The following is a 27,319-nucleotide window of genomic DNA, read 5'->3' on the forward strand; positions in this document are numbered from 1 at the left end:
AACTTAGTTTAGAGGGGTTGTCAACTTTTACCAAATAATTGTTATTGTTTGTTTAATGAAATGTTATTCTAAATTCTTATATACAGACCGTCCCCGGGTTACGTACAAGATAGGTTCTGTAGGTTTGTTCTTAAGTTGAATTTGTATGTAAATCGGTACTGTATACAGTAGCAATATAGCTTCGATGCAGACACTTTTGATAACTGTTATAGCAGTTTATTGTAGCCGAAGGCTAAAGTACAGTAAATTACCAGCATCCAGAGGTCCGTTTGTAACTAGGGCTTGTATGTAAGTCGGATGCTCTTAAGTAGGGGACTGCCTGTACTTTTTGTATAAATTCCTCACAGTTTTCTAGATATATGCTTGCTGTCATTCAATAGAAATCTTTATCCACAGCAGGTAAATAATGGTCACACTGCACTCACAGCTGTGTGTTTATAGCAAGCCCTGCACCTGTGTGGACAACCCCTTTAACATTGTCTGCAGCTTTGTATGCTCAAAACTGCTGACCTCTTCCCTTTTAAGCATGTGGCTTTCAGGGCATGATGGTAGTTGTAGTGTCACATCTTGCTGAGTCCTGCAATACCTACACTAATTGATTTATAGTCTAGAGCATTTTTAGTTAATTCATATGCAATAAAGGAGAAAGTTAAACTACACGACCTACACAAGCTTAGGGTACACTCACACATACCGCCGTGTGCTGGAGAGGAGGAGGAGGCAGCCCCTCCTCCCTCCATAGAGAATAGGGGCGCACGGCCGCACACACGCCAAAAGATAGAGCATGCTCTATCTTTTTGCGGTGTGCGGGCCGGATCGGTGCCACACATGCGTGGCACCGCATCTGTGCCGCGCCGCTATTGCCGTCTATGGGGACGTACATGCGGCCGCAAATTTGCGGCCGCATGTATGTCCCCGCAGACGGCCATGTGAATGTGCCCTTAGATGCTACACATTTGTAAAAAAGAAAGAACAGTACCAAATAACTGCATATTGTGACCTGGAGATGAGGTGAACCCTTACAGGATGTTCTGCCTCTATCTTTTTACGCCTGGTCTCTTTCTGGGAGGGGTACATCCTGTGCCGCAACTGATTCTTGTCCTTATCTGCTGCTCAGCATATAGCAGATTGCTATTTGTTTTACTAGAACTCTTTGGGTGCTGTCAAACGTCGTTTTCTCGGACCGTTTTTTAAACTGATGAGTTTTTGTAAGCTTACCGTGCGTTTGGCCGGTTTTAATCTGTTTCTCAGCTGCCTACACTTCTAGAAATGAAGCTAAACGGGTTCAAACAAGTCAATCGCATGGTAAACATTCAAAAACGCGTGCCTTTTTATACAGACTGAAAACAAGCGCTTTAGAACGGGACGTGTGGCAGCACCCTTTGGATTTTGCCTGGTTTTCTATAGCGATTGTAGGTTATTTATTAATTTCAGTATTAACATATCATGTGTCCACTTGTTTTTGGTCTAGTTGTCATTTTTCATAGCCAAACATATAGTCTACTACATCCTTATACTGTGGTGGATTTGGCCTTTAGTCCTTTTGATTTTTTTGGCTTTTGCTAATAGGGTTAAAGGGGTTGTCCACTTTCAGTAAATAATTAATTTTGTTTCTGTAAGAAAGTTTTACAATATTCCATTTAACTTTCTGTATCAATTTCTCACCGTTTTCAAGATCTCTGCTTACTGTCCTGCTATAAAATACTCCTATGTTTACTTCCAGTGGACAGAAATCTGTCCTTGCTCTGTGATGGACATGCAGGTGCACGAGTCGTCATAACACACGGCTCTGATTACTCTGTGATATAATGAGCCACGCACCTGTGTCCACTGGAAGTAAACATTTCTATAAAACTTTCTATAGAAGGTCAGCAAGCAGAGATCTAGAAAATCCTGAGGAATTGATACAATTTTTCAATATACTTTTCATATAACCAATTATTTACTGAAAGTGGACAAGCCCTTTAATTATTGGCTGTGATGGCTTGATCTCCACAGCCTCAGGTGATTTAGGAGTCTGAGAAGTTATAAAGAAGTGAGGAGAAGTGGTGGCACTCGGCTCTGCTATGAGGAACGCTTGCTTTGTTGGCATTGTTACTGCATATTTTCAGACAGTTCATTTTTGTAAGAAATGAACATTATTTTGTTGTGTTATGAGTCGACTAATTCTCATGAATGTTTCAGGGAGAGATTAATTTCCGTTGGGTTCAGTACTGATTCATTTCAGCACCAACGGCTCACAGTGATCAAAGTCATTTGCATGCATAATTTATATACAGTATACACTCTCTGTCTTAAAGTAGATGCAATTGAATCAAATCGTAGAAATTCCTTTTCAGAAGGATTATTTCTTGAGTACAGAAAAGACGTAATTCTGTTCATTAGATTCCTGGTCACACATGCAGGCAATGTATTACCATGTCAACAGTAGGTGCTGGTGTAGGGAAAAAACTTGCATCTACCATCTAAATAAATCCTAATAAACCAAGGGACACTTACTCATAGATACCTGTGATATACTGTGGTAATCTTCTTATATTTGTTATCTATGGCCTCCTACATTCTAACATCAACTTAATGCTAATGAGCCTGAAAAGCTACTGAGGCAGTGCCCTGGGCGCAAGCTCTTACACTGCCCCCTCCCTCTGCTCCTGCTCAGCACCTCCCCCTCCCTCTGCCTGATGTAATCTCACTGCAGCACATGAAGTTCCAGCACACAGTGGGAAGTGCTCCTTGCACAGTGTAAGAGCCTGTGAAACTGCGGAACAGAAGGGCTCTGGTAACACCCACAGGAGCCTTTTTGGCTCATCAGCATAGGTTTAAAAGTTGATATTAGAAAGGAGGCGGCCATGGATAACAAATATAAGATGATTACCACAGTTGCAGTGCCTTAAGTGTCTCTGATTTATCCATAGAAGTGAAGAGTTGCGTTTTCCACTCTCAATATATGGTAATCAGCTTTGCCTGCTCTGTAGTGTAGATCAAAGCTCAACTACTTACCTTGTATACTCGAGTATAAGCTGAATTTTTTCAGCATTTCAGCGATATTTGTGCTGAAAAATCAGCACTCCGTTTATACTCATATAAGGGGGGCCCACTGGTGGATATTTTTGTATCGGGGAGGGGGGGGACTGGTGGACATTTTTGTATTGGCTGGGGGCACTGGTGGACATTTTTGTATCGGGGAGGGGGGGGGACTGGTGGACATTTTTGTATCGAGGGGGCACTGGTGGACATTTTTGTATTGGCGGGGGGGCACTGGTGGACATTTTTGTATTGGCGGGGGGGCACTGGTGGACATTTTTGTATTGGCGGGGGGGGGCACTGGTGGACATTTTTGTATTGGCGGGGGGGCACTGTGATCCTCTACCTGCTTCTATATTCAGGACAGTAAATCTCTCAGACCCATGGAACGAATGTGTCTGAACAAATTTGCTTGTGTAAACCAGCTTAAAGACTGCTTATTGGGAAAAGCCTAAATTGAAGCAAATCAAAGGAAAAGTATGGGCAACATGCCAATGCCATGCATTTTGCCGGGGCCAATCCGTTTAAAAAAAACAATTCTCACAATCGGGCAAGCCTACATGGTTTCAGTCCAAGAAGAACCGTGGCCTGCATAATCCTTATATGGAAGGAGTTTGGGATGACCACAACTCTTCCTTGACCTGGCAGCAAACGTGGGAGAAGAGCCTTGGTCAGAGAGGTAAAGAAGAACCCGAGGATCACTGTAGCTGACCAGTGATGGGAGAAAGTTCCACAAAGTCAACTATCACTGCAGCCCACTACCAGTCGGGGTTATATTGCAGAGTGTGCCAACAGAAACCTCTCCTTGGTGCAAGACATATGAAAGCCGTATACAGTGTGGGGGAAAAAAAAAAACACATGAAGGACTCCCAGACTATGCGAAATAAGATTCTCTGGTCTGCTGAGACAAAGATGGAACTTTTTGGTGTTAATTCTAAGCGGTATGTTTGGAGAAAACCAGGCGCTGCTCATCACCTGCCAAATACAATCCCAACAGTAAAACATGGTGGTGGCAGCAGCATGTTATGGGAACAGAGAAAGGATGTCTGGTTGCAATTGAAGAAAAGATGAATGTACAGCCAAGTACAGAGAGATCCTGTATTAAAACATCTTCCAGAGTGCCCTTGACCTCGGACTGGGCTGAAGGTTCACCTTCCAACAAGTCAATGACACTAAGCACACAGCTAAAATAAGCAGGGGCTTCAGAACAACTATAGGGCAGATTTAATTACCCGGTCCATTCGCGATCCAGCAGTGCGTTCTCTGCGCTGGATTCGGGTCCGGCCGGGATTTATTAAGGTAGTTCCTCCGCCGTCCACCAAATGTCGCTGAAGAGCATCGGAACGCACTGGAATACATAGAGCCGGGCCGAGTGAAGGTAAGTGCAATTTTCGCGACACATCTTTTTTTTTTTAAATGTGGCGGTTTTTCCAAATCCGTCGGGTTTTCGTTCGGCCACGGCCCCCCAGTTTCCGTCGCGTGCATGCCGATGCGCCACAATCTGATCGCGTGCGTCAAAATCCCGGGGCAATTCGGGGGAAATTGCCGCAAATCGAAAATATTCGGGTAACACGTGGGGAAAACTCAAATCGGGCCCTTAGTAAATGACCCCCTATGTGACCATTCCTGACTGGCTCATCCAGAGCCCTGAGCTAAACCCAATTGAGCATCTAAGGAGAGACTTGAAAATGGCCTCCACCAATGTTCCCCATCCAACCTGAGGGAACAGGACAGGATCTGCAAGGAAGAGGCAGAGGATCCCTAAATCCAGGTGTGAAAAACTTGTTGCATCATTCCCAAGAAGACTCATGGCTGTATTAGCTCAAAAGCATTTCTGCTTTTTTTTTTCTGTCAAGATGGGGAGCAGAGTGTACATTAGTAAGCAACAAACTTTTTTGATCTTTCCAATTGGCTGCAATGAAACGGAGTGAAAAATTTAAAGGGGTCTTTATACTTTCCATACCCACTGTGTGTGTATATATAATATATATTATATCAGTACAATACAGACCAATGCATGCAAGTGTTCTTAACTTATCCTTCTAAACGGAAATGCATATAACCATATCAAATCTACCCATTTCTTCATGCACAATGGGTTCCTCAGGTGCCAGTGAGAGTTATATGGAGACATATTGTCACTCTGCACCACCCTTTGCTGCTGTTTATGTATTTTGAATCCTAATTGGAGATAAGCGAATCTGACCTTAGCACTTGGGTTCGGCTGTGATTTTGACGGACAGCCAATTCGGCAAATTGCCACTTTTAGCCCTGGCTATGATGTGTCCAGGTAGCACAGCATGAACCTGAGCACAAACAATGGGGTCTGCTCATCTCTGATCATAATAATTTTGGATCAGAATATACACCTTGCTATTATTAATCCCTACTCAAATTTAGTATAGGAATTTGATATCGTTCTATACATATTTTTATACCTTTAGCTGGATAACGTGGGAATATTTGTATGCATTGATCTCTATTGTACTATTTTGTTTATCATGTTTCTTGGTCTAGTTTGGTGGGTTGCAGCTCGACCCATTGTGTCATTTACTTTTTTAAGGTTGTTTTTAACCCCAGTAGTAGTTGTTAGCCAATGCTATAACCTGACAGCACCCTAGTATCAGTTATTAGAATGGTGACTGCCATCTAGTGACTACCACCAGCTGTTGCACAGAGAATGAGTGGAGCAGCAGGCCAGTCCATTTACAAGAGGGAAAAGGGGTCCTTCATGATCAGGTTAGTGTCTGATCAATGGATTTGGTTATCCCCTGTTTAGTGCATAAAAGAGAACTTAAAATGACCACAAAACCCTTTTAAGTCTTCTACAGTCTAGCTTTCTAGTTTATGTAAATCATTTTCTTTAAGTTTGTGGGACTCCCTTTCAGCGGGGTTGCTGATTTTCTCAGGTTTAAGAAATCGAAGTGCAACTAAGATGAGAAATGTGTGGTAAGAGAATGTCTTTTCTGAATGTTGGATTTATGCTTTTGTTCTGTAAAACTATTCTCAAACCGCAAATTCTTGATATTTGTTGCTTCCTCTGCAGCTGAAAGTGGTTTTATTTTATGTACCTTATATACTCGAGTATAAGTTACCTAATTTTAACACAAACTGGAAAAAACAATTGACTCGAGTATAAGCCGAGGGTGAGATGCATTGGTCCCAGCCTCCTCCTGTATGTAGCCTGCAGCCACTGCCCCTCCAGTATACAGCCCCTCATGAAGGAATGCCCAGCCTATAAGAGAAAAAGTATACTCTCCTTCCGACGCCCTTCCTTTCACCCCGACAGGTCCTCTTCTAGCCATTGATGCTCCTCCGCCTTCCTCTCTCAGCACAAACTAGAATGTTGGCGAGCCACTGACGTCACGACTAGAGCACTGGCCGTACTGAGAGAGGCAGCCGGAACATCGATGACTAGTAGAGGACCTGCCAGGAAGGCGTCGGAAGGTGAGTGCACAGGGGTTTTTTAATAGACTCGAGTATAAGCCGAGTTATGTTTTTTGTGCTGAAAAACTTGGCATATACTTAAGTATATAAGGTAAATCTACCATTATGATAATCCAGGGACACTTATTCAGATCCAGACACCGTGGCTGTGGTAATCCTTCTTATATTTGGTATCCATGGCCTCTGAGCTTTGGCTTCACAGGCTGTCACATCCTCGCCCATGCTCACTCAGCACTTCCCCTCAGCGTGCCAGCATGGTGGAACAGACTGTGAAGCTGTAACATAGAGGAGCTCTGGTAATGCCCTACAGAGAGCTTCTGGCTCATTAGTATAATTTTAAAAGTGGCTTTTAGAAGAAAGAGGCCATGGATAACAAATGTTAACAAATCATGCTTAATTTGGTGTTTTCACTTTTTATGGCTCTGAATTAAACATTAATGGTTGTGAGTTGAGTTATTTTGAAGGCACACCACATTTACACTGTTATACAAGCTGTACAATGACAACTTTACCTTGTATCACATCTGTAGGGTTTTTCCCATGTAAAGACATAAAAAAATATTTCTGAAATATAAGGGATGTATGGTACTTGCATTTGTGGGCTACTGTTGTTGTAGGAGGGTATAGATTTGATCCCAATGTTGGTAAAAGAATGTTATAGTTTTCTATTTATAGGAGACTGAAAGTGTCTGGTGGCAGCACATCTAACGTCATTTCATCTTGAAAGAAACAAGGAAATGGAATCTAAACACACAAACATTAGACAGTCTCTGAACCATCCAGACAAGTATCTAATGTCTCTGAACGGCAGAATGTAATGAGACATGATTGACCCGTGTTCTGTGCTTCTCTACAGTCTGATAATTCCATATTGTCCCCCCCCCCCTTTTAGCTCGTACTTTGTAGGAAATAATCTTTGTGGCCACACAAGAATTTGTCTAGTATAAAAAGCTACAAAAGGCAGCTACTTTGCTGATATAATATGTTAACTTACTATGTTAAAAAAAAATACTGGAGAATGTAAAATCTTACCAGTCAAGCTGAACCAATTTTAATGTCCCTTCCTATGTGTGTAAGTGTCTTTATAATTGTCAGAGTTTTTAAAACTAATAGTTACTCTTTATTTGGGAAGATTCCTTAAATGTTGAGATTTAGTTGGTTTTTGATTGTCCCCAAACGCCAGTAGTGACTGTTAAAGGAAATCTTCCATTTGTTTTTATGCATTGTGAACCAAACATACCTTGAGAATGCTGTAGCGATGCTGATACAGAAACATATCTTGTTTAATGGGTGCTTTTGCTCAAAAAAACAATGATATAATTCAGGACCTTGGGAAAGTTGAGTGCAGGCCAGCTTCTGTACATAAACACATTACTTCCACATACATAGGAGCTGCCTGAAGTGTCCAGACAAGACCAATCAACCAGAGTTGGATGATGCACAGCAGATGGGGGATGGTGCATATTGATTACTTCTGCCTTCCACGGACAACACAGTGATTATGTATTCTCAGCAGGACAAGGCTGGAGCAGTGCATAACTGGGGTAAAGAGTGTGCTGGGGCAGCCACAGAAACGACAGCCTCATTATCATAATTTTATAATGGTTATTTCAGCAAAAGTACGAAGTTCAGGGATTAAACTAGATACATTTCTGCATCCGTGCAGCTACAGCATTCTAAAGGTATGTTTCCATAATGCATGAAAGCAAATGGTAGATTCCCATTAACTGTAGAGGCTTTTTTCATGGTTTTTGTTCTAAGGGCCGATTCAAAGCGTGATGCTTCAGCCGTGTTTCGGCTCCAGTTCCATATCTCGTTAGACACGAGGGACATGATTAAAGGGCAAGCATGAAAGAAGGTGCTGAGTGGTGGAAGTGTAGCAGGAAGCCTAAAGCACTTACATCTAATTAGCATATTTCTAAAGTGAAACAAGTTTTGGTACATAAGAAAAATATAAACCAAGATATGGGTGGCATGTGTGGGCACAGCTCTACACAACATAGAATTTAGTTTGTAGTCTGTGGTGACAGATGTTGGAGCTCCTGAACAATCACTATCAACCATAAAAAGTGTTTCCACGATCCAGCAAATGATCCAAATCGGGGTTCTCCCGCAAGGCGTTTCGCATGTTGCCACTCCATCATTCAGCATTTCCAACACTCAAAATGCTTGTTTGCTATGGAGATGCCATGTGCCCCTTTTAATATGAAGAAGTAAAAAACAGATTTTCTTTGTGCTTAATCGTAAAAAAAAATCTCTTTTTATGAAATTATTTGCAAACGGAAGGTGATGCTGTGCACTAAAAAAGTAGAGGAGCCACTTGTACCAGCTTCTGCAGGTGTATTGAGTGTAAATACTAAAGACCTCTGTCCCAATAATTAGGCCACCCTTAAGAAAAGGGAGAAAACTAAGTGTTGCACAACGTCGGCGCGTGCTACAATATGTAAACATTTTTGGTGTCTTGTAAAGTCTGAAAATGTAATTGCGCGTTTAGGGATAGTTGTATTGAATCCAGTGTTTTGTGACAATTAATTTGCCTTTCAACAATGAAATAAGATAAGAAACTGCTCAGTGATGTTTAACTAAAACTATACAACCCTGAAGATACAAAAATAAAATCCTTACATTCAGTGATTCTCGTAAAAAAGGAAGCACTGGGAATGAGCAGAACTTGTGGCTGTTAAATCTTCTCAACCAGGGTAATATACGGAAATGTAAGCGTAAATTAGGTTTTATTACACTAACACAATAGCATAATCAAGCTGAAAGCGCTGCGCTGAATATGTTCTCTATTCTCTCATGTCTTTAAATGTCTATCTTAAATTCGGCATCTGCTTTGTAATTGTCATACAATATAATACTAAATGTAATTTTGCACAGAGCTGATAAAGGACTGGAGCCACAAGACTTGGATCCATCTTTCTGGTCTCTTGGCCTTGTAGTTTTGCATGAGTCTTTTGTTAGTCTGCTGCAAAAAATCGAACAAAAGGCTCATGCAAAACTACAAGAATTTATTGACTTCACGATGTTTGGGACACACAGGGCCGGTTTTGGATAAAATGGGACCCTGGGCAAAAATAAAACTATTTTATGACCGGTCAGTAAGAGGCTCCCTTTATTATGGTAAAACACTCTAAAACACTGTAATATGGGAGGACTTTATAAGAGCTAGATGATGGGGAGATTGATGGACGGCACGGTGGCTTTGCAGTGCTGGGGTCCTTGTATGTTTTCTCCATGTTTGCATGGGTTTCCTCTGTTTTCCTCCCACACTCCAAAACATACTGGTAGGTTGATTAGATTGTGAGCCCCATGGGGACAGGTAGTGACCTGGCAAGCTCTGTGTGCGCTAGATAAAGAAATTACACCCATCAACACTTTAATACTTAATTCTATCTTTTTTTGGTCACTAATTACTTCTGCACATAAAAAGTTTCAAAATCCCCATTTCATCTTGTGATGACACATATGACAGAACCCAACCTCTGAGACTCCCACCAATTCTAAGAACAAAGTGCAGTTAGCAATGTAGCCCCTTTAACACTAAATTTATAGTGATGATTGCAGAACAAAAACTGCCTGTGTTACCCATGATGTCCTCCAGAAAATGCAGGACCGGATGAAGGTAGGAGGAGGATTTTTATTTGTTTGTTTTTTGTTTTCACCTAATATCTCACATCCACTAAGCCACCAGTATAAATAGCCTTGGGTTAGCTAGTATATGTACAGCACATATGTTTCCTGTACAGAATGGTGAACTTTGGTAAAATCTCTTCTTATTGCCCTTCCCCACTAACCTGTTGCCAATGCTGCAAGGTCTCCGATTGCTCTGCAGTAACTGGTTCAATGATGACGTCCTGACGCAGGGGCTTCATGTCCCGACGCAGGGGCTTCATGTCCCGACGCAGGGGCTTCATGTCCCGACGCAGGGGCTTCATGTCCCGACGCAGGGGCTTCATGTCCCGACGCAGGGGCTTCATGTCCCGACGCAGGGGCTTCATGTCCCGACGCAGGGGCTTCATGTCCCGACGCAGGGGCTTCATGTCCCGACGCAGGGGCTTCATGTCCCGACGCAGGGGCTTCATGTCCCGACGCAGGGGCTTCATGTCCCGACGCAGGGGCTTCATGTCCCTGACCCCAAACATCGGCTGCAGCCGATCATCTTTACCATTATTGATTGATTGACTGCTAAGACAACAAACCCACAGGACAAGAAACTGCAAAGTGGTAGCTTATTTGTGAAGTTTTTTTTTGTTGTTGTTTTAAATGGATAATTCCTTTTAACAGTTTAATGTACCTAAAAGCAAGAAATGTACTTTATTGTTTGTATGTCCTGTGGTTGCAAATTATGGGAAAGGACCACAGCTGATCGCCACAAAACTTGTGTATCCTGTTCTAGAACAGCAAGTTACATATTCCATACTGCTGCCAGGCTTAGTCATCTCAATAAACCAAACTAAAGAGAATAACCCCACAGAGAAACGTGATGAAAACATAAAATACTGTCAGTTTCTATTTCTGGCTTCATAGAAACTGAGAACATGTAGGGGGTTTCTTGAGAAACTCTCAAGAGATGAAGGAAATAACAGAAAACACAAATTAGAGTTGTACAAAAGCTGAATTTGGGTCAAGGCTGAAAACGTTTAAACCCATTTGATTTGCATTTTATCAGTTTTCTTTTACCAGTTGTTTGAACATTTCTAAAGGTGTTGTGTGCAACAAGACGTTACTATTTTATGTAGTTTGCTCGTAATGATTGACTATATGCAAGATTAGCTATAAATTAGATTTTAACTATGTAAAAGGTACTTTATGTATATTTTTCTACCATTAATTAACTATTTCATGACCAATGGTCATTGGTACCTGAATGTCCAGGTCAATTTGTGCTATGCTCCTCTTTAAATGTTATTTCTACATTCATGACATCTGAGACTTTAACTTTAAAGGATAGTTTTATTAATTGCATGGGTTTTTTTGGGGTTTTTTTTTATAGAATTGCCAGGCAAATGACAAATTTTGGGAAAAGTGTATTTTGTAACTTTTCCTATGAATTTTTTCAGTTGGTATTAATTTGAATCAATTGAATACACTTTTATCAAAGTATGTTAAAAATGTGTGCGGCATCACTCAAACATCCTTCCCCAGATTCAACTGTATTTGCAGAGGGTGCATGTAATTCTACAAATGGTCAGCTCTGTCTCCCTGCAGATCCATCTCCATTTTGGCTGAGTTGGGGCTACTTTTCAAACAGCTATATCTTCTCTCTAATATTACACCATAAATGTCTTTCTAGGTGCCATGCTTCGGATGATATAGCCGTTTGGGACAGTGTCATGACGTCTATGCACACACTGGCATAAATTTATCATTAGTTTCTGAGAACTAGAACTGTTCTAGCTGCCAATGGCAGCCATCCCATACTTGGCTTTCACTTTCCCACAACTGTTAATAAAAGGAAAGCTGAGCTCTGATTGGTTTCCTTGGGAAGCTAGAACAGTTTTACCTTAGGCTATATGCGCCTATACACAAGGCGCATGTAGCCGTATAGCAGTCGTGAAGCAATTTAATATTCATAATATTTTGTTACCATAATATAATAACTCTAAAAATAGTGATCTACTTCACCTTATCCTTTGCTCAGACTTTTTAGTCCCCTCTATCTTTTTGCTGTTTTACTCCTCTAATTTGCCATCTATTATCGACCTGTTTCAGAGCTCAGTTGCTGGATCATGAGGAGAAAACTTTTAACCTTCAAGTTCCTGACTGTTCTTCATATCTGTCTTGTAGGTTGGCTGAAAACCTTTGATGACTATTTCAGAGACCAGACCCAGCACATTCTTAATAACATGGTTGTAAAATTGCAAGAAGATAAGCAGAGAAAATTTATATGGTCTGAGATCTCCTACTTTTCCAAATGGTGGGATGGAATTGATAGCCAGAAGAGAGACGCAGTCAAGAAGTAAGTGTAATAACAAGCCATTCTCTGTTACACATCATTTCCTGAATAAAATGAAGACTCTCTGTAAGATAACTGGCTGAAATGTGATCTGTACATCTGAATGTGGTATTGAACTTGAAGACGGGAAGGCAGCTGGCAGTGAACTGCTTCCTTCTCTCATTATGACATTGTTTTAATACCTGAAGATCTCATTTATAATGATTTATTCGCAAATGGCAGCTTGGTGGACTGTTTTTTTTAATGTATAAGTGAAATATAAGACCATGTTCACACGTTGTTTATGCATTGCATTAAGAAATGGAATTCAAGCACATGGGGATGAGTTTCCCCTGATCACATATGTGGTTACACCTAAGGGCTCATTCACACTGCAGTCTGCAGGGCTGTACATGCAGCCGCAAATTTGCTGCCGCATGTACATCCCCTTAGAGGGCAATAGCGGCAAGGCGGGGATCCGGTGCCATACATGTGTGGCACCGATCCGGGCCGCACACCGCAAAAAGATAGAGCATGCTCTATCTTTCGGCGGATGTGCGGCCATGTGCCGCTATTTCCTATGGAGGGAGGAGGGGCCACCTCCTCTCCAGCACACAGCGGGCATACTGCGTGTGATTGTACACCTAAAGAACAAACGTCACATGTTTTGCATGTAAACAAAGCAAATCACATGTGGGAGCTTTATCAGTGTCTGAGAGCAGAGTTGTTCTAGTTGCCCCATGAGACCCGATCGGAGCTTTTATCTTATAAACAGCTTTGTGAAAAGGCTGGGCTCTGATTGGTTGCTATGGGCAACTATAACAGTTCAGCTCTCACACTTAGAAATCTCCACCCCCATTCCCAATTGTAATCAGTTAGGTTTAAATGCATAGGTGACTAGAAGAAGCACCTCCCCAGTGTACACTAGCTCCTCCCATTGTTAGTTGACTAATTTCCCCTGTTCCCAGAAATAAGGTGGCGGCAGTGTTTAGGATGTGGACATCATGTGGCATTTATATAGCATTTACAGACCCCATGCAAACACCCGGGGGTGGGGTTTGTCCCGATGACATATGCGTTTGATAACTTGAACCCGGTGTTTTAAAAGCATGCGATCTGTAACCAACACAGTGTTTTGCATTTAAATGCTGGTTATTGATCAAATGCATTTCAATGGAATGGGCTTGGGACCCATCCCCGGCATTTGTGTTGCATTTGTAAAAGAACTACAAATGCCACCTGAGGCCAAACCCTCGGCGGTGGTGTGGTCTGTAGTCATGTCTATAGACAGTAAATTGAGATATTAAAATAAAAATCCCAATTGTGGACATCAAAAAGAACAAGTAGAATTATGGTAATTGTTTTATCCATAATCTTTTAAAAACATGATTTGGAAACTATAGTTTTCTATTCTGTAATTTTAGATAATTTAGCATTAAAATAATTGCATTAAGTTTGTAAAATAAGTTAAAACTGTCAAGACTTGTCAGAAGTCAATACCCAATTTTCAGTTATTCAGTTAATTCAAGAGTGGAGCTGCTTATGCTGCATTTCGCAGGGTTACTAAGCTGACCTGTAATTTTGATAACAAATTTCTGCTGGAAACAATTGACAAGATAATTGCCGGATTTATTTAGTCATCTGGGTGACTGTCCCAGATTTTCTGCCTTTCTAATTGCTCACAGTAGATGCAGAAAAAGAGAACATTTTTCCTGTGCCAAACAAGTTAATGAATTGTAACAGTGGATGACCCAATAAAAACCCAAATATTTATTTTAAGTTAATTATTTTTCAGACCTATGGTAGGCACTTATTGGCGTAAAAATAAACAGTACTAACAATGCCTATGGGATTTAATTAAATTAAACAGTGGCGTGAGCATTTACTCTTTCTTCAACATTTTTATCAGGGCCATTAATTTTTTTTTGTGCTGCAGCATTTCGGAAGGCTAAAAGAAGACTTTGCAGATAAAATGCTCAATAGAAGCCAAGTTGGTAAATGGTTTATATAATTTTTAATCCTATCCAAGGACAGAGTTGTTCTTAGTTTCTCTAGTGTCCTGTTGGGGAAAGGGACCCAACCCAATCCATAAATAAGTAGAGAGGGATATGTAAGTTTTTTTTTTGCCACCATTAATAGAAAAATCTGAATTTACCAGGTGAAATGAATTTTTTCCTTAATGTCTTCTAGCTCTTTTTGAGTCTAGGGTGAGATGTATGTAGTCTCACCGCTCTTACAGTAAAAATTTCCGTCTCTGACAATGGTAAAACCTTCTTTTCTCCTAGAATGCTTCCTTGTATTTGTTGGGAAGAATGCAAATAAGTTTTCCAAGGTGTTAAATGGAAAACAATACCTCATTTTGCTACCATGAAAGGCAGCGCCCCTAACATCAAGTATGACCTACTCGAAGTCTAAAACATGGGATTAAGCCAAACCAGTATATCTATTCCATAAGGAACAGACTCCCAACTGTAGACAGCACTGTTTCGACCTGGTTGGATCTCTTCAGTACAGCGTAGGAAACTAATTTGGCTATGTGAGTCATTAGCCTCTCACATAGCCAAATCAGTTCCCTACGCTGTACTGAGGAGACCCAACCAGTTCGAAACAGTGCTGTCTACAGTTGGGAGGCTTTTCCTTATGGAATAGATATACTTGTTTGGCTTAATCCCACATCATGTTTTAGACTTCTTGTAGGTCATATTTGATGTTAAGGGGTCTGCCTTTCAAGGTAGCAAAAGGAGGTATTGTTTTCCATTTAACACCTTGGAAAACATATTTGCATTCTTCCCAGAATCCCCTAGTGGAGCATATATGGCTTTGTCTCCACACGCCTTTAAGGTGGCCTTAATTGGCAATGTCTCCTTAAGGAGAACACCTACTGTCTGATCCTTGTATTTGTTACAAGAGTAGGTATGGATATTACCCTCTGTATTGTTAATTCTTATATCCATGCAGTCTGATTTTACTTTGTTTTAACAAACTAAACCTAAGTGTTGTAAACGGTCTTTGTACTTTAATCCACCCATACTTCTCATTATCTTGGTCACCCTTCTAGTTCAGCTACAGTATGTCCTATATTTTCTGCCACAGAAAAGTATTTCTGCTTTATTTCTCACTTAATAAAATGATCTCTGTCGATACCAAACTAAATGTTTTATCTTGAGGTGCTCATAGGGCTTTGGGGTGTTCTGAAAACTAGGAACAATTCCCCAAACCTTGTATAACACCAGTCAGAAGTTGTTGTTGTTGTAAGAAAAGTTTGCCTAGCGTTCGATAGAATACTGCTTTTGGAAAAAGGCGTTTGTGTTTCTGACTCTGGGCTAACTGTGTTTAAAAAATATTTAGAAAAAAAATCCTTTACTCACTACTTCCCCCGCAGCAGTCCTCATCTCTTCTCTGCTGTGCTGTTTTGCACAGGTCTGAAGCCGGCAGGCATGATGATGTCAGCTCATTGGGCTTGCTGGTTTGAGAGAATGAAGGACTGCTATGAGGGAACTGAAAAGGTCATTATTGGATTGTAACTTTTTTTTTTTTTTTTTTTTTTTTTTTTTTTTTTTTTATTAAAGCAAAATGGAAATGAGGTTGGAGGTTGCTTCAGGAAACATGAAACCTTTATAAGCACAGGGGTTGCTACAGGAAAGGAGGCATTATAAAGGGGCTCTTCAGGAAGGAAGGCAGTATAAGGGGGACTTCCTGCAGGGAAGGGAGCAATGGAATGGGGGCAATAGAAGCTGCAGGAAATGAGTTCTTTTAATGGGGCAGACTGCAGGAAAAGGGGGACATTACTTTCTAAGGCTGTTACAGAATAGGTGTGTCAACTTACATTTTTTGGCACCCCAACCGCTCTCTGGGGGGAAAAACTGTTTGATTAACAAAAGCTTGGGGGTCTCTTCTCCAGGATTTGCATAAGCAGGTATTGTTCTGGTTACAAACAAGAAAATAAAGCTAAAAAGTATTATAGACTTTTCTGCTGTATACTTCATGCTGTCATTTATGTTAAGATTGTTATTTTATCTAATTATTTTTATCTAATTAACAGGTTGATTGATCAGCAACAGTTGGAGATTGTTACGGGTGGATGGGTTATGGCTGATGAAGCTTCCCCTCACTATTTTTCTCTAATTGACCAGCTAATTGAAGGACACCAATGGCTGGAAAAAAATCTTGGTGAGATAATGTCTTAAAGTGGTTATTTAAAAAAAAAAAAAGAATGCAGTGCTTAAAACCATAAAAAAAAAATCAGCTGTTTCTGTTTTGAATATCTTATTTCTGTTTGGTTATCTATGGGCACGAGGCTTTAGTAGCTTGTATATTTCAAGATGTCTAAAAATGTGCTATACAGCTGAAAGTAGCAATTTTCGCCTACTTCTCAGAAATATACCATAATATCAGCTAATTTACTACTAGGGGGCGGAGAATCTGTTTCTTGTGATGTTCACTGCATGGGCTATTTTTTTTCTTGGACTAGTGCTATTCAACAAAATGGAATCTTTTTTGAGAAATACAGCTTTTTCAAGTGTATTCCTTTTTTGCTAAGCATAAGTGGTAATGAGAGGAAATGTTTTACAGTGATGAGTCCTGCAAATTTTGCACCAAATTGTATGCTTAGGAAAGTTAGGATCAAGAAATGTATGGGACTTGGTTTCAACAATTATTGAGATTTTATAAGTAGTAGTAAAGATTACTTGCAGTTCTCAAGGCAGGAGGGGCATACATTACAGATGCCGCTCCATTTTCACAGAACTTGTGGGTAAAGAATTGCTTTTCAAGTGTTGGGTCCAGGGCCCAGGTGTGTCCCGCTTACCCAGACATATTGCCGCATTTGAGGTTGAGAAGCCAACCTGGCAAATTGACGCCCCTATCTACTAGCCATGACTGTGATTGGATGGGGGTTACATACCCCTACCAATCACATCCATAGCTAGTAGGCAATATGTCTGGGTCACACGTGCACCCAAACCCCAGAGCCGAACATAAAGTTTGAGTTTCCTCATCTCTACTTGTGAACAACATAGAAATACATCTACATTCAGTTGGTTTTAACTACGGTATATGTTTACCCAAGTTTTAATGTTTGCTTTTTGTTGTCTTAAAATGCACAAAATGTTTGTATAAATATCAAAACTGACACTACAATACTGTTTGTGCCACGTGTGCTTACTATGAACTTTTTAATGATTCTAGGTGTAAAGCCAAAAGCTGGATGGGCAGTGGATCCTTTTGGGCATTCTCCAACTATGGCATACATCCTGAAACGTTCGGGGCTCTCGAACATGCTCATTCAGCGAATTCACTATTCAATAAAGAAACATTTTGCATCAAAAAAGACATTGGAATTCTTTTGGAGACAAAACTGGGGTAAGTGGAGGATCTTGCATTCTGCTTTGACCTAATGATGCGTACAAAATACATATTTTAATGCTATTTTTCAACACACATTAAAATCGACAAGGACTAAATTAATCTAAAATTCTTTTAAAGCTAAAGTTGTTGTCAAAAGGGGAAAATGTTTACATAAAGAGTACATATTTAATTTAAAAAAAGTAATGATTGATCTCATTAATCTTCCGATACTGATTTTCAAATGTTTACTCTGTCCCTGGTGATTTAACCTTTTGGTCTTGCCTCAACACATAATATCAGAGCTGGATATGCCCACGTTATTGGATATCACCAGTTATTTTCAAAGTTTGGATTCCTGTTTGTGCATATGGACATATGCGGATATCTTTAAAAGATAAAACTACATATGACCCAAAAAAATGCAACAATAAAAGTTGCACAACAAAATTTAAACGTGCACCAAGGCTATTTCATTTTCTAAGTTGCTTTTCATGCAAAAAAAAAAATATAGTAAAAAAAATCTTGTTGTGCATGCAGTCTAGTGATTGTTATGTTGTATACGGGCGTACAGAATAAGAGTCAACAACTATGACTGATGTAACTGGGCACTTTTTCAGATGTTCTCTTGTCCAAAGCAGGTACAGAATTTAAGAGAAGACAATAGTTCCTTTCTTTTACTTCTTATTTCTCAGTTACCGTATATACTCGTGTAGAAGCAGAGTTTTTCAGCACAAAAAATGAGTCATACAGTCATAAAAAATCTTTAAAAAATAATAAACTTATATACACACCCTCCGGTGGCCCCGACCTGCAGCGCTGCTCCCCCAATGTCCGCGTGGGTCCTCTTCTGTCTTCACTAACTCTGTGCCGGCTGCCGCCATGTTTTTCCTCCAGGCGGCGCCTAGTATGACGTCAGCAGCGGCGCGTCATACTAGGTGCCGTCCAGGGAAGAACAGGGGGGGTGAGTATATAAGTTTATTATTTTCTTTTAATACTGGGGGCTGGCCTGTGATTAATGCATTTCCCACCGTCGGCTTATACTCGAGTCAATAGGTTTTCCCAGTTTTTGATGGTAAAATTAGGGGTCTCGGCTTATACTCAGGTCGGCTTATACTCAAGTATATACGGTATGTTTGTGAACGTTAAATCCTTTGGACAGTATTTCAGGAATGACATTTTGGCAGTATTTTCTGGAATGTTCATCACTGGAGAGCATGATATGCGGTAAAACCGGCCTTTCCTAATGGATTACTGTAAAATCCTTAATTAGAAGAAAGCACAGTTGAAAGTTGATAAATACGAGTGATGTTACCGCTAGATGTCTAATAGAGACATTTAGCTCCTCCAATCTACAGGCTTTAATGAACAGTCAGGTTGCAGATTTCTAAAGTACACAAAGTAGATAAATCTGTTTTTAATATTCTATTCTATTGATCTACGTTGAAGATAATTAGTTGTTCAGAACTTTGGAAGGCTTTTAGCCAACAAACAGACCTGTGGAAAATTGGAGGATTTATGCAGAGGTCATATCTGTTGTAGCCCAAATTGGTTACTCCAGACAAATCGGTAGTGCCTTTTATTATTGAGGTAGAAATTTATATTGTTTAACGCCATTTTTACTAGTGTACATACATTTCTCAAGTGGTTTCTTGGAAAGATAAATTTAATACTCCAAAATCTATGGTTGGAACCCCAGATCCAACAGTGTTTTTAAGGGGATCAACAATGTGGAGAACTTGGGTGCAGAATGCTAAAGAAAATCTTCCTTGACAGCAAAATTATTTAGGAAGTGGAGATGCTCCTTTATTAGACCCTTTTCTTAGGATGAAAGATCCTCCCTTATATGCAAGTGCCATTTTCTCTGACTCAATGGTACTTGCTTGAGAGTCTTAAGGGTACCTTGGGGAGACTGGGACTTACTTAAAGCACTTGTCTTATAAAGGTTGTGTTGAGTGGGGGAAGGGAACGTGATTCCGAGTATCAGAATAATATGGGACTGTCGCTGACTATTATTGCCTATGCTAATTATCCTTAATTGCCAGTGTCATATGTTACAATTTATGTATGCAATATCTCTTTGTACTTACAGAAAAAGAGCATGCAAGTTCTAGTATAAATTTTAAATAACTCAAAAAAGTATTTCCAAAACATGTGTTGTCCCCCTATTCCCTCTACCTAGAATTGTACTGTTTTTTTGGTATTTTTTGAATTTAAAGGAGATCTACCATCAGGATCAAGGATAATAAACCAAGTACACTTACATGTTGATGAATGTCCCCTTTATCAGGATCTGCTCTTCTTTTAAACTATTTTGCCCTTGAGGTTTAAGAAAATATGATTTAAAAAACTGAGCCTGAGGAGCTCCAGGCTCCATTTACTTCTATGGAGCATGGAGCCCCTCTTGCTAGTTGGCATAATTTTTAAAGCCCTTTTTTGTAAACACAAAGGCATAAAAAGCCAAGGGAAGAGTGGATCCTGACAGGGGCCACACATCAGCATATACATGTACTTGGTTCATAATCCATGATCTTGATCGTAGATTTCCTATAAAGCTGGTCATACATTGCAATAACGACCGGTTTTAATTGGAATGGCTGACTGTGTGATTTTTACTTAGAAGGACATGACAAATGACTCTTAAATCTATGAATAAAAATCCGGATAGATGGTTGCCCGAGCAGGTTGGCAAACATTTTTTTTGTTAAAATGTTTTTAATAAAAAGTTCTTTACCTTGTATATATTCTCTGCTATCAAACCCTCTTTAAAGAGGGTACAGTTTTTGTTTTGTTTTTTAAAAAACATTTGTTCTTATTATTCATTTATTTTCATTATAGATTTAGGAAGTAGCACCGACATATTGTGCCACATGATGCCTTTCTACAGCTATGATGTCCCTCATACGTGTGGTCCAGACCCAAAGATATGCTGTCAGTTTGATTTTAAGCGTTTGCCTGGAGGTCGAATCAGTTGTCCTTGGAGAGTGCCCCCTGAGCCTATTCACGAGGGCAATGTAGAACATAGGTATTGCTATTTTCCATTTGTATTGTATATACGTTCACTCGTGTATACATATTAAATAAGTCTTTGTACTTTGGATAGATATGAACTATTATATACACTCGGGCTTGTATTTCTTTTGTTTGCTGTTTTTCCCTAGTCTTTATCTATGTTTGTGTTGGATTTTATTGCAGAGCTTGGATGCTTTTAGATCAGTACAGAAAGAAGTCAAAGCTCTACCGCACTAAAGTGCTCTTAGTCCCACTGGGTGATGATTTTCGCTACAGTGACAGCTCCGAGTGGGATCAGCAATACCAGAACTATCAAAAGCTGTTTGATTACATGAACTCTCACCCTGAGCTCCATGTTAAGGTAGGTTTAAGAATTTCAGTTTCAAATCCCTGATTTCCAGGAGGACTGAGGCCAATTTCCCTTTAATTTTAATAGCACCCAGTGTGTCTTCATGCTTGGTTAGAAATAGATTGAGAATATATTTTACCTGCTTCACTGCCTGCTGCAGAAACGTAACCCATTTTTGTCCTAAAGTAGAACTCCCACAAGTCTTGTCAATCCCATTTTTTTCTGCCTGCTGCATCTGTTGCTTACCAACATCACAAACCCTTCCATATACTCATCATTTTAAATTTGCATGCTTTTATTTTCCTCATACAAAGATAATTTTTAAAGGGCACCTACCACCACGATTCTACCTATAAAGGTAGAACGGGTGGTAGGTGGATGAATGGGACGTATGGATAGCTCTTTTTGGGCTAATCCTTACGTCCCGGCTATCCTTTAGTAAACTTTAATGTCTTTATATGCAAATTTTTTTAGCGGCTACTGGGGTGTGGAGTAGCCGGACATGAGGCTACTAGTCGAGGCTACTCCACACACCAGTAGTCTCGTTCCTCCGCCCACCATGTAAACTTCATCGCGCAGCTCCTCGCAGCTGCGCGCCCTCATGCGAGTACCCTGCGTTCTGCGCATGCGCAGAACTCAGGCCTACAGGTGGGCGGTCGTAGCTCCGAGGCCGGCGCTACTGCACATGCGCAGAACGCCGGGTACTCGGACAAGGGCGCGCAGGAACGAGGCTACTGGGGCGTGGAGTACCGCTTAAAAAATTTTTGCATATAAAGACATTTAAGTTTACAAAAGGATAGCCGGGACGTAAGGATTAGCCCAAAAAGGGCTATCCTTGCGTCCCATTCATCCACCTACCACCCGTTCTACCTTTATAGGTAGAATCGTGGTAGTAGGTCCCCTTTTAAGTGTATTTAGTTACTATAGTAGTAAAAAGGGTGACACTGTTTAAAGGAAATTTGCCACTAAATAAAAGTAAAAAAAATACCTACACGTACAGTACTCAGCTGTCGTCCTCTACATCTTGATCCTGACGCATGTCGTCTCTAATCTTGACACACCGGGATCACCTGTAAAAGACTTTTAAAAAGCAGCTAATTATTAATGCCTCACGCCTCCTGCACGATAGTTACCTGCCTTTTGCATTTTGGAGAGAGAGGGGACCTCATGCAGGAGGCGGGAATAATTAGCAGCCCAGAGCTACAGACTTTCCATTCCAGTTCTCTGGGCTGCTTTTTATTAGTATTTTTTTCAGATGATTCCAGCGTGCTAAAATTAAAGATCAGTGCCAGGAAAAGTTTATTTTTTAACTTTAACTAGTGTATGTACATGAAGAATAACTTTTATTTTGTAATCTTTTAACCGCTTTCTCCTCTGTAATCTCTGCAAATTTGCAATACACTCTGAGTTGGTGGGTGGAGATTTCGTTGCTGTGACTTTCTGCTCCCTGCATGCATCCAGCATCTTTTTAATGTGAGCTTCTGTCCATCTTGCTAGCAAGATGGAATCCCACAGTGGTATCACACTGAAAAGCAGATTAAAAAGGAAGTAGAGAAGATAAGAGGCATATAAATAACAGAATAAAGCACTGTGGGAAGTTTCTTGTATTCACCTGTACTATTGATTTAAACATGGATGGTAGAAACTATTATTGGTTTTCTGTAATTTTTCCCTATGTTAAAAGATCCCAAATTTGAAATTAAGTACCTCTTTACCTGTTTGTATAGCTTGACAAGTAGTCCCATCTTAATAAAGCAGTCTGGACGTTCTCTTTTTTTTTTGGTCTGTTTATTCCATTTATTTATTTATTTACTTATCTTGGTTTATAGGCGCAGTTTGGTACCCTATCAAATTTTTTTGAGGCACTGAGAAAAACCACCAATATTGATGAGTCTAACAGCCCATCGTTCTTCCCAGTTTTAAGTGGGGACTTCTTCACCTATGCAGACAGAGATGATCACTATTGGAGTGGATATTTTACCTCCCGGCCTTTTTATAAACGCCTAGAGCGAGTTTTGGAATCCCATTTGAGGCAAGTTTTTTTTTTTATGCACTTTCTTCGTACATTTTCTGCAATGTCTGTAATGTAGTTTTGTATTTTACAACTATTGTCAATATCGCTGGATAATCTTTGTGGGTAAGAGCATATTACCGTTATGATATTTACATAATAAACACTTCCATATAGTGACTAATCTTCTTTGAGTGCTTTCACATACAAAGACCATTTTTAGAACCACATAACCTATGAGGTCAGTGAATTGATCAGCACATACATTTCCCTTCAAATTATTTATACACTGGTACAATACATATGGATGTTCTGTGGCCGGATTGGGTAAATGTTTGGAAATGATAACTAGCACTATAAGGTTTTGTTTCCAATTAGGCATGACAATTTCCCAGTTTCAGAATAAAATTGGGGTTGAAGCCGTTTTGGATACAATTTTTTTTTTCAGTAGTAGTTCATTTACAGAATACAATAGAAGATCCAAATTTGGATTTTTTTTTTTTCATTTAAGCATGAAAAATACACTTTTGGAAATGAGTGGGAGACGGATTTTTCCCACATCGAAATCCTCTGTATCTATTAATCAGTATTATAGGCTGTGCAGTGTTCATTTATAGAAAAACTATTATCAATACCCTATGCTGATGAAAGGCAATCGACTTGTCTGACTTGGTTTGCAAACTGCCAAAAATCTAAGTAAAAAGAAATTGCTACTTCCCAGCTCGCAAGAGCCAGAGGTTTATTTTCTTTTCAAGACCAGATCAACTTTGCATTGACCCATTATAGTCATTGGGGCGCATGTATCAAACTTTTGGCTTGCCCTTTTCTTTAATTTTTGAGAGTTTTCATGGTGCTTGTGCTCATTTGTGACTTTCTTCTGCGGCTAAAACTTCTTTCAATGGTCACCGTTGTCTAGTTTTCTGCAGAGTTATCACCTGAATCCAGATGTGAAAGTTGCTCTTTTTACATAGATGCAAATTTTGGCGCAAATCTATGGCTGCCACAGACCAGGCCTTTGCAATGTTTGGAGACTTTTCAATAAAGACCAAACGTTACAGAAAAGCCAAGAAAAGTCCCAAAAAATAGACAAACATAGCCGGAATTGTGATACATGTGCCCCATTGTGTTCCTTCAGACGTGTGTTTTTCACGCACACCGCTGCAGGAGAATCCCATCATGTATTATTTTTAGAAGAGCCTCTTGCCAGATTGTATTCATATGTTGGAAAACACGGACCCCTACAGCTATATTGGCATTATAACCATTCAGAACAGCATCAATGTGCTTCAGTGAACAATTTGGGTCATTCAAGGTCTTGGATCACACGATATTTGGGATTATATCTCGCTATAATATACAAATATTCCTACAATCACTAGACCCAATAACAGATACTAATCAAGGTGATTGTTAGGTGACAACAGCCCATATAAGTTGTCATAGTATAAGTGGTCATAGCTGAGGTGGGAAACTGCCTCTTGATTCGCCTTACCCTATAGCATGAACGTAGATTCACCTTTTGTATAGACTTTAGATGGTTTTCATTGTCAATTGAAGAAATACATAAGCAGTCATCTATTTGGCATCAAGCCACACGTGAAAAACAATACAACTCTGACTCAGTTGCACCTCATCCAAGTTGTGTCCGATTTTCACTGATACATTGATATAAAGAAACATTGACAACATCTATCAAGTTCTTTGGGGGGTTTATGTGCATGTAAAATGGACAAAACTCTGATGGAATATCTGGTGTAAAAAAACAAATTCACAGAATGAAATCTGATGGAAAATCGTCAGTTTTGCACTGATGAAGCTTAGATGAGGTCTGACAATTTTGCTGAAAACACACAATTATAAAGCGACGGTCCCTGAAATAAAACCCCTTGGACATCTAGACATTGACATAAGAGTATCTAGTTAAGCTGAATATGTGAATTTCGGGCAAACAAAGTGCCTACAGCCCAGACATAATGACGACATGGCAGATTTTCCTGAGGTATAACTGCATTAGTTGTATGGATATTCTTTGCCCGTATATTAGTTGGTGCTGCTTCTAATTGGCACTATGCTGAGCTTTTCCCCTGTTATTACTTCATTGCTTAAAATAAAACTGACAATGACAATGTTTTTATATGCCATAAGAGCATAATTAATATGAACAATCAGGGTTTTTATATTGCCAGTGACTTTTTTTCCTGCATGAATAGAACTCTCTATAATTGAGAATGCAATAAAGTCGCTGCACTAAAATTTACTTATTACTTGTTTGTTTTTAACGTAACATTCAATTAGGGAATCCTGTAAGTTCAATTAAAGAGCCGTGATTATAACTTGGCTTCATTGTAATTTTGATTGAAATAATATCTCACTAAAAAAAAAATTAAGTAAGGAAAAAGTATTATATTCCCCATTTGCCTCTATGAATAATGCACTGGAAGAACAAAGCTCATAAATGCCTCCTTAAGCAGCCTTGATATGTCTTGTCACAACTGTCACAGCCTTGGATAATTCTCAAGGACATTGCATTAGTATTCAAAAAGAGGCCACTATGGTGCGGATTTACCAAGGCGTGTTACCTTCAAGTGTTCTTCATTGTGTTTAACCGTTTCTTCCAGCATTGCTGTTTTTGTACTTGGAATATTTATGTTGTATGTTTATTTAATTGGAGGTGGTCTCATGATCACAGCTCTTGATGTCATTTGGACATTCTCTGAGCCATATTGGAGAGCTTTTCTGTAAGAACAGGTTCTATTGTGGCACACTTGACCGTGACCGCACCTGACTCCGTCCCATGATAAAATATGTATGGCCCCCTTCATCAAAATTCATTTTTCTGGTTGGCCTCAAGCGCTGCAGGCGCCGGTGATATCATCCGGCTATCTGCAAATCTTGTGCATGCGCAAGAGCTTCTACTTTGTGCAGCACAAAGTGTGGCTGCTCAAGGAAGCGAACCACAATGCATTCACGATATTTTCAAAGAGCCGAATGACGTCACCAGCTGTCCATGTGAGACATGTGAGAGGCTGTAAATTCTCAGATCTGATTTAAGTTTGGTCTTTGCTTTTACGTAAGGCTTGGTAAAAGGCGGAAAATCAATCTTGAATTTATATTGTATTGTATTGATATTCTCAAAAGCATTTGGATCTTCTTAGGCAATTTTTGTTTTCAAGGGAACCTGTCACCAGGAATGTCATTTTTATCTGGTGACAGGTTGCAATAGCCTATGTTATGCTGATTTTAAATATGTCTTTGACAGCATTCTGTATAATTTCAGTAGTCTTTGAATAATTCATTATACGTTACCTGGCTCCCTGCCAGATTTTTGAGGTTAGTCCCTGGGGAGGGAGCAGCTGCAGCCTGTGTCTCCTAATGCTTTCTTCCCCTTCCCCACCCCTGCCTGCTCAATGCACATGACAGGAAATTTGGAGGGGTGACAGAGTTGGATGAGTGTGGAGGTGAGAAGACTGATACAGACACACAAGCTGCTACTTCTCCCCTACCTTGGCACTCACAGTTGGCAGGAACCAAGGAAATGTGAAATAAACTTATCAAATTCAGTGCATTCTCCCATTTCAGTATCTTATATAAGTAACGTTTCTGTTAAGTCCTCTGTTTATCTCTCAGCTATTTATTGTACAATTAGCCTATTATACTCCTAGGAGGAGTGTGGATGCTGCTTGCCCTAGATGTTACTTTTCTAATGTGGATTTGATTCGCATTTTGTGGAGATGTCCAAAATTATTTAATCATTGGGTGGAGGTAGTTGAGAGATTGCAGGTGATTTTTCAAGTAAAGATCCCAAAGGCTACCCAACTGTATTTTGGGAGTGAGAATAGGGATATTTGGAGAAAAATATGTTTTAATTGCTCTTAAGGGTCTGCTTATAGCAAGAACACTTTGAAGTCAATCAGAACGTTTTAGGAGTGAGTTATAAGATTTTTTTTTTTTTTTTTAATTTTGTTTTGGTATGTATATGTACTTGTTTGTCAATATGTATATAGATATGATTATGTATGTTTTTATTATTTAACTGTATGTAATTTTCTATTAGCATGCTCCTTGGGGGTACGGGATGATTTGGGTGGTTGTGGATTTGTTTGTAAAAAGACTTCATTGATTGATAAAATTTAAGGTATTTTTGTACTTTCTGTTTTGTATTGGAAAAAAATTTCTATAAACGTTTTATAAAAAG

General features: G+C 39.8%; 1 protein-coding gene across 1 annotated transcript in view; it reads left to right on the plus strand.

Annotated features, from left to right (window-relative positions):
* The window catches only part of MAN2A1 (mannosidase alpha class 2A member 1), a 68,409-nt gene that overhangs the window by 18,870 nt on the left and 22,220 nt on the right, over positions 1-27,319 (plus strand). Inside the window, exons 4-9 of the mRNA XM_072140497.1 lie at positions 12,262-12,433; positions 16,452-16,579; positions 17,597-17,770; positions 20,591-20,777; positions 20,948-21,125; positions 22,943-23,145. Coding sequence (XP_071996598.1) covers positions 12,262-12,433; positions 16,452-16,579; positions 17,597-17,770; positions 20,591-20,777; positions 20,948-21,125; positions 22,943-23,145 — 1,042 coding nt within the window. The remainder of the gene's footprint in view (positions 1-12,261; positions 12,434-16,451; positions 16,580-17,596; positions 17,771-20,590; positions 20,778-20,947; positions 21,126-22,942; positions 23,146-27,319) is intronic.

The sequence above is a fragment of the Engystomops pustulosus genome, chromosome 1 (assembly GCF_040894005.1).
Source record: "Engystomops pustulosus chromosome 1, aEngPut4.maternal, whole genome shotgun sequence".
NCBI lineage: Eukaryota > Metazoa > Chordata > Amphibia > Anura > Leptodactylidae > Engystomops > Engystomops pustulosus.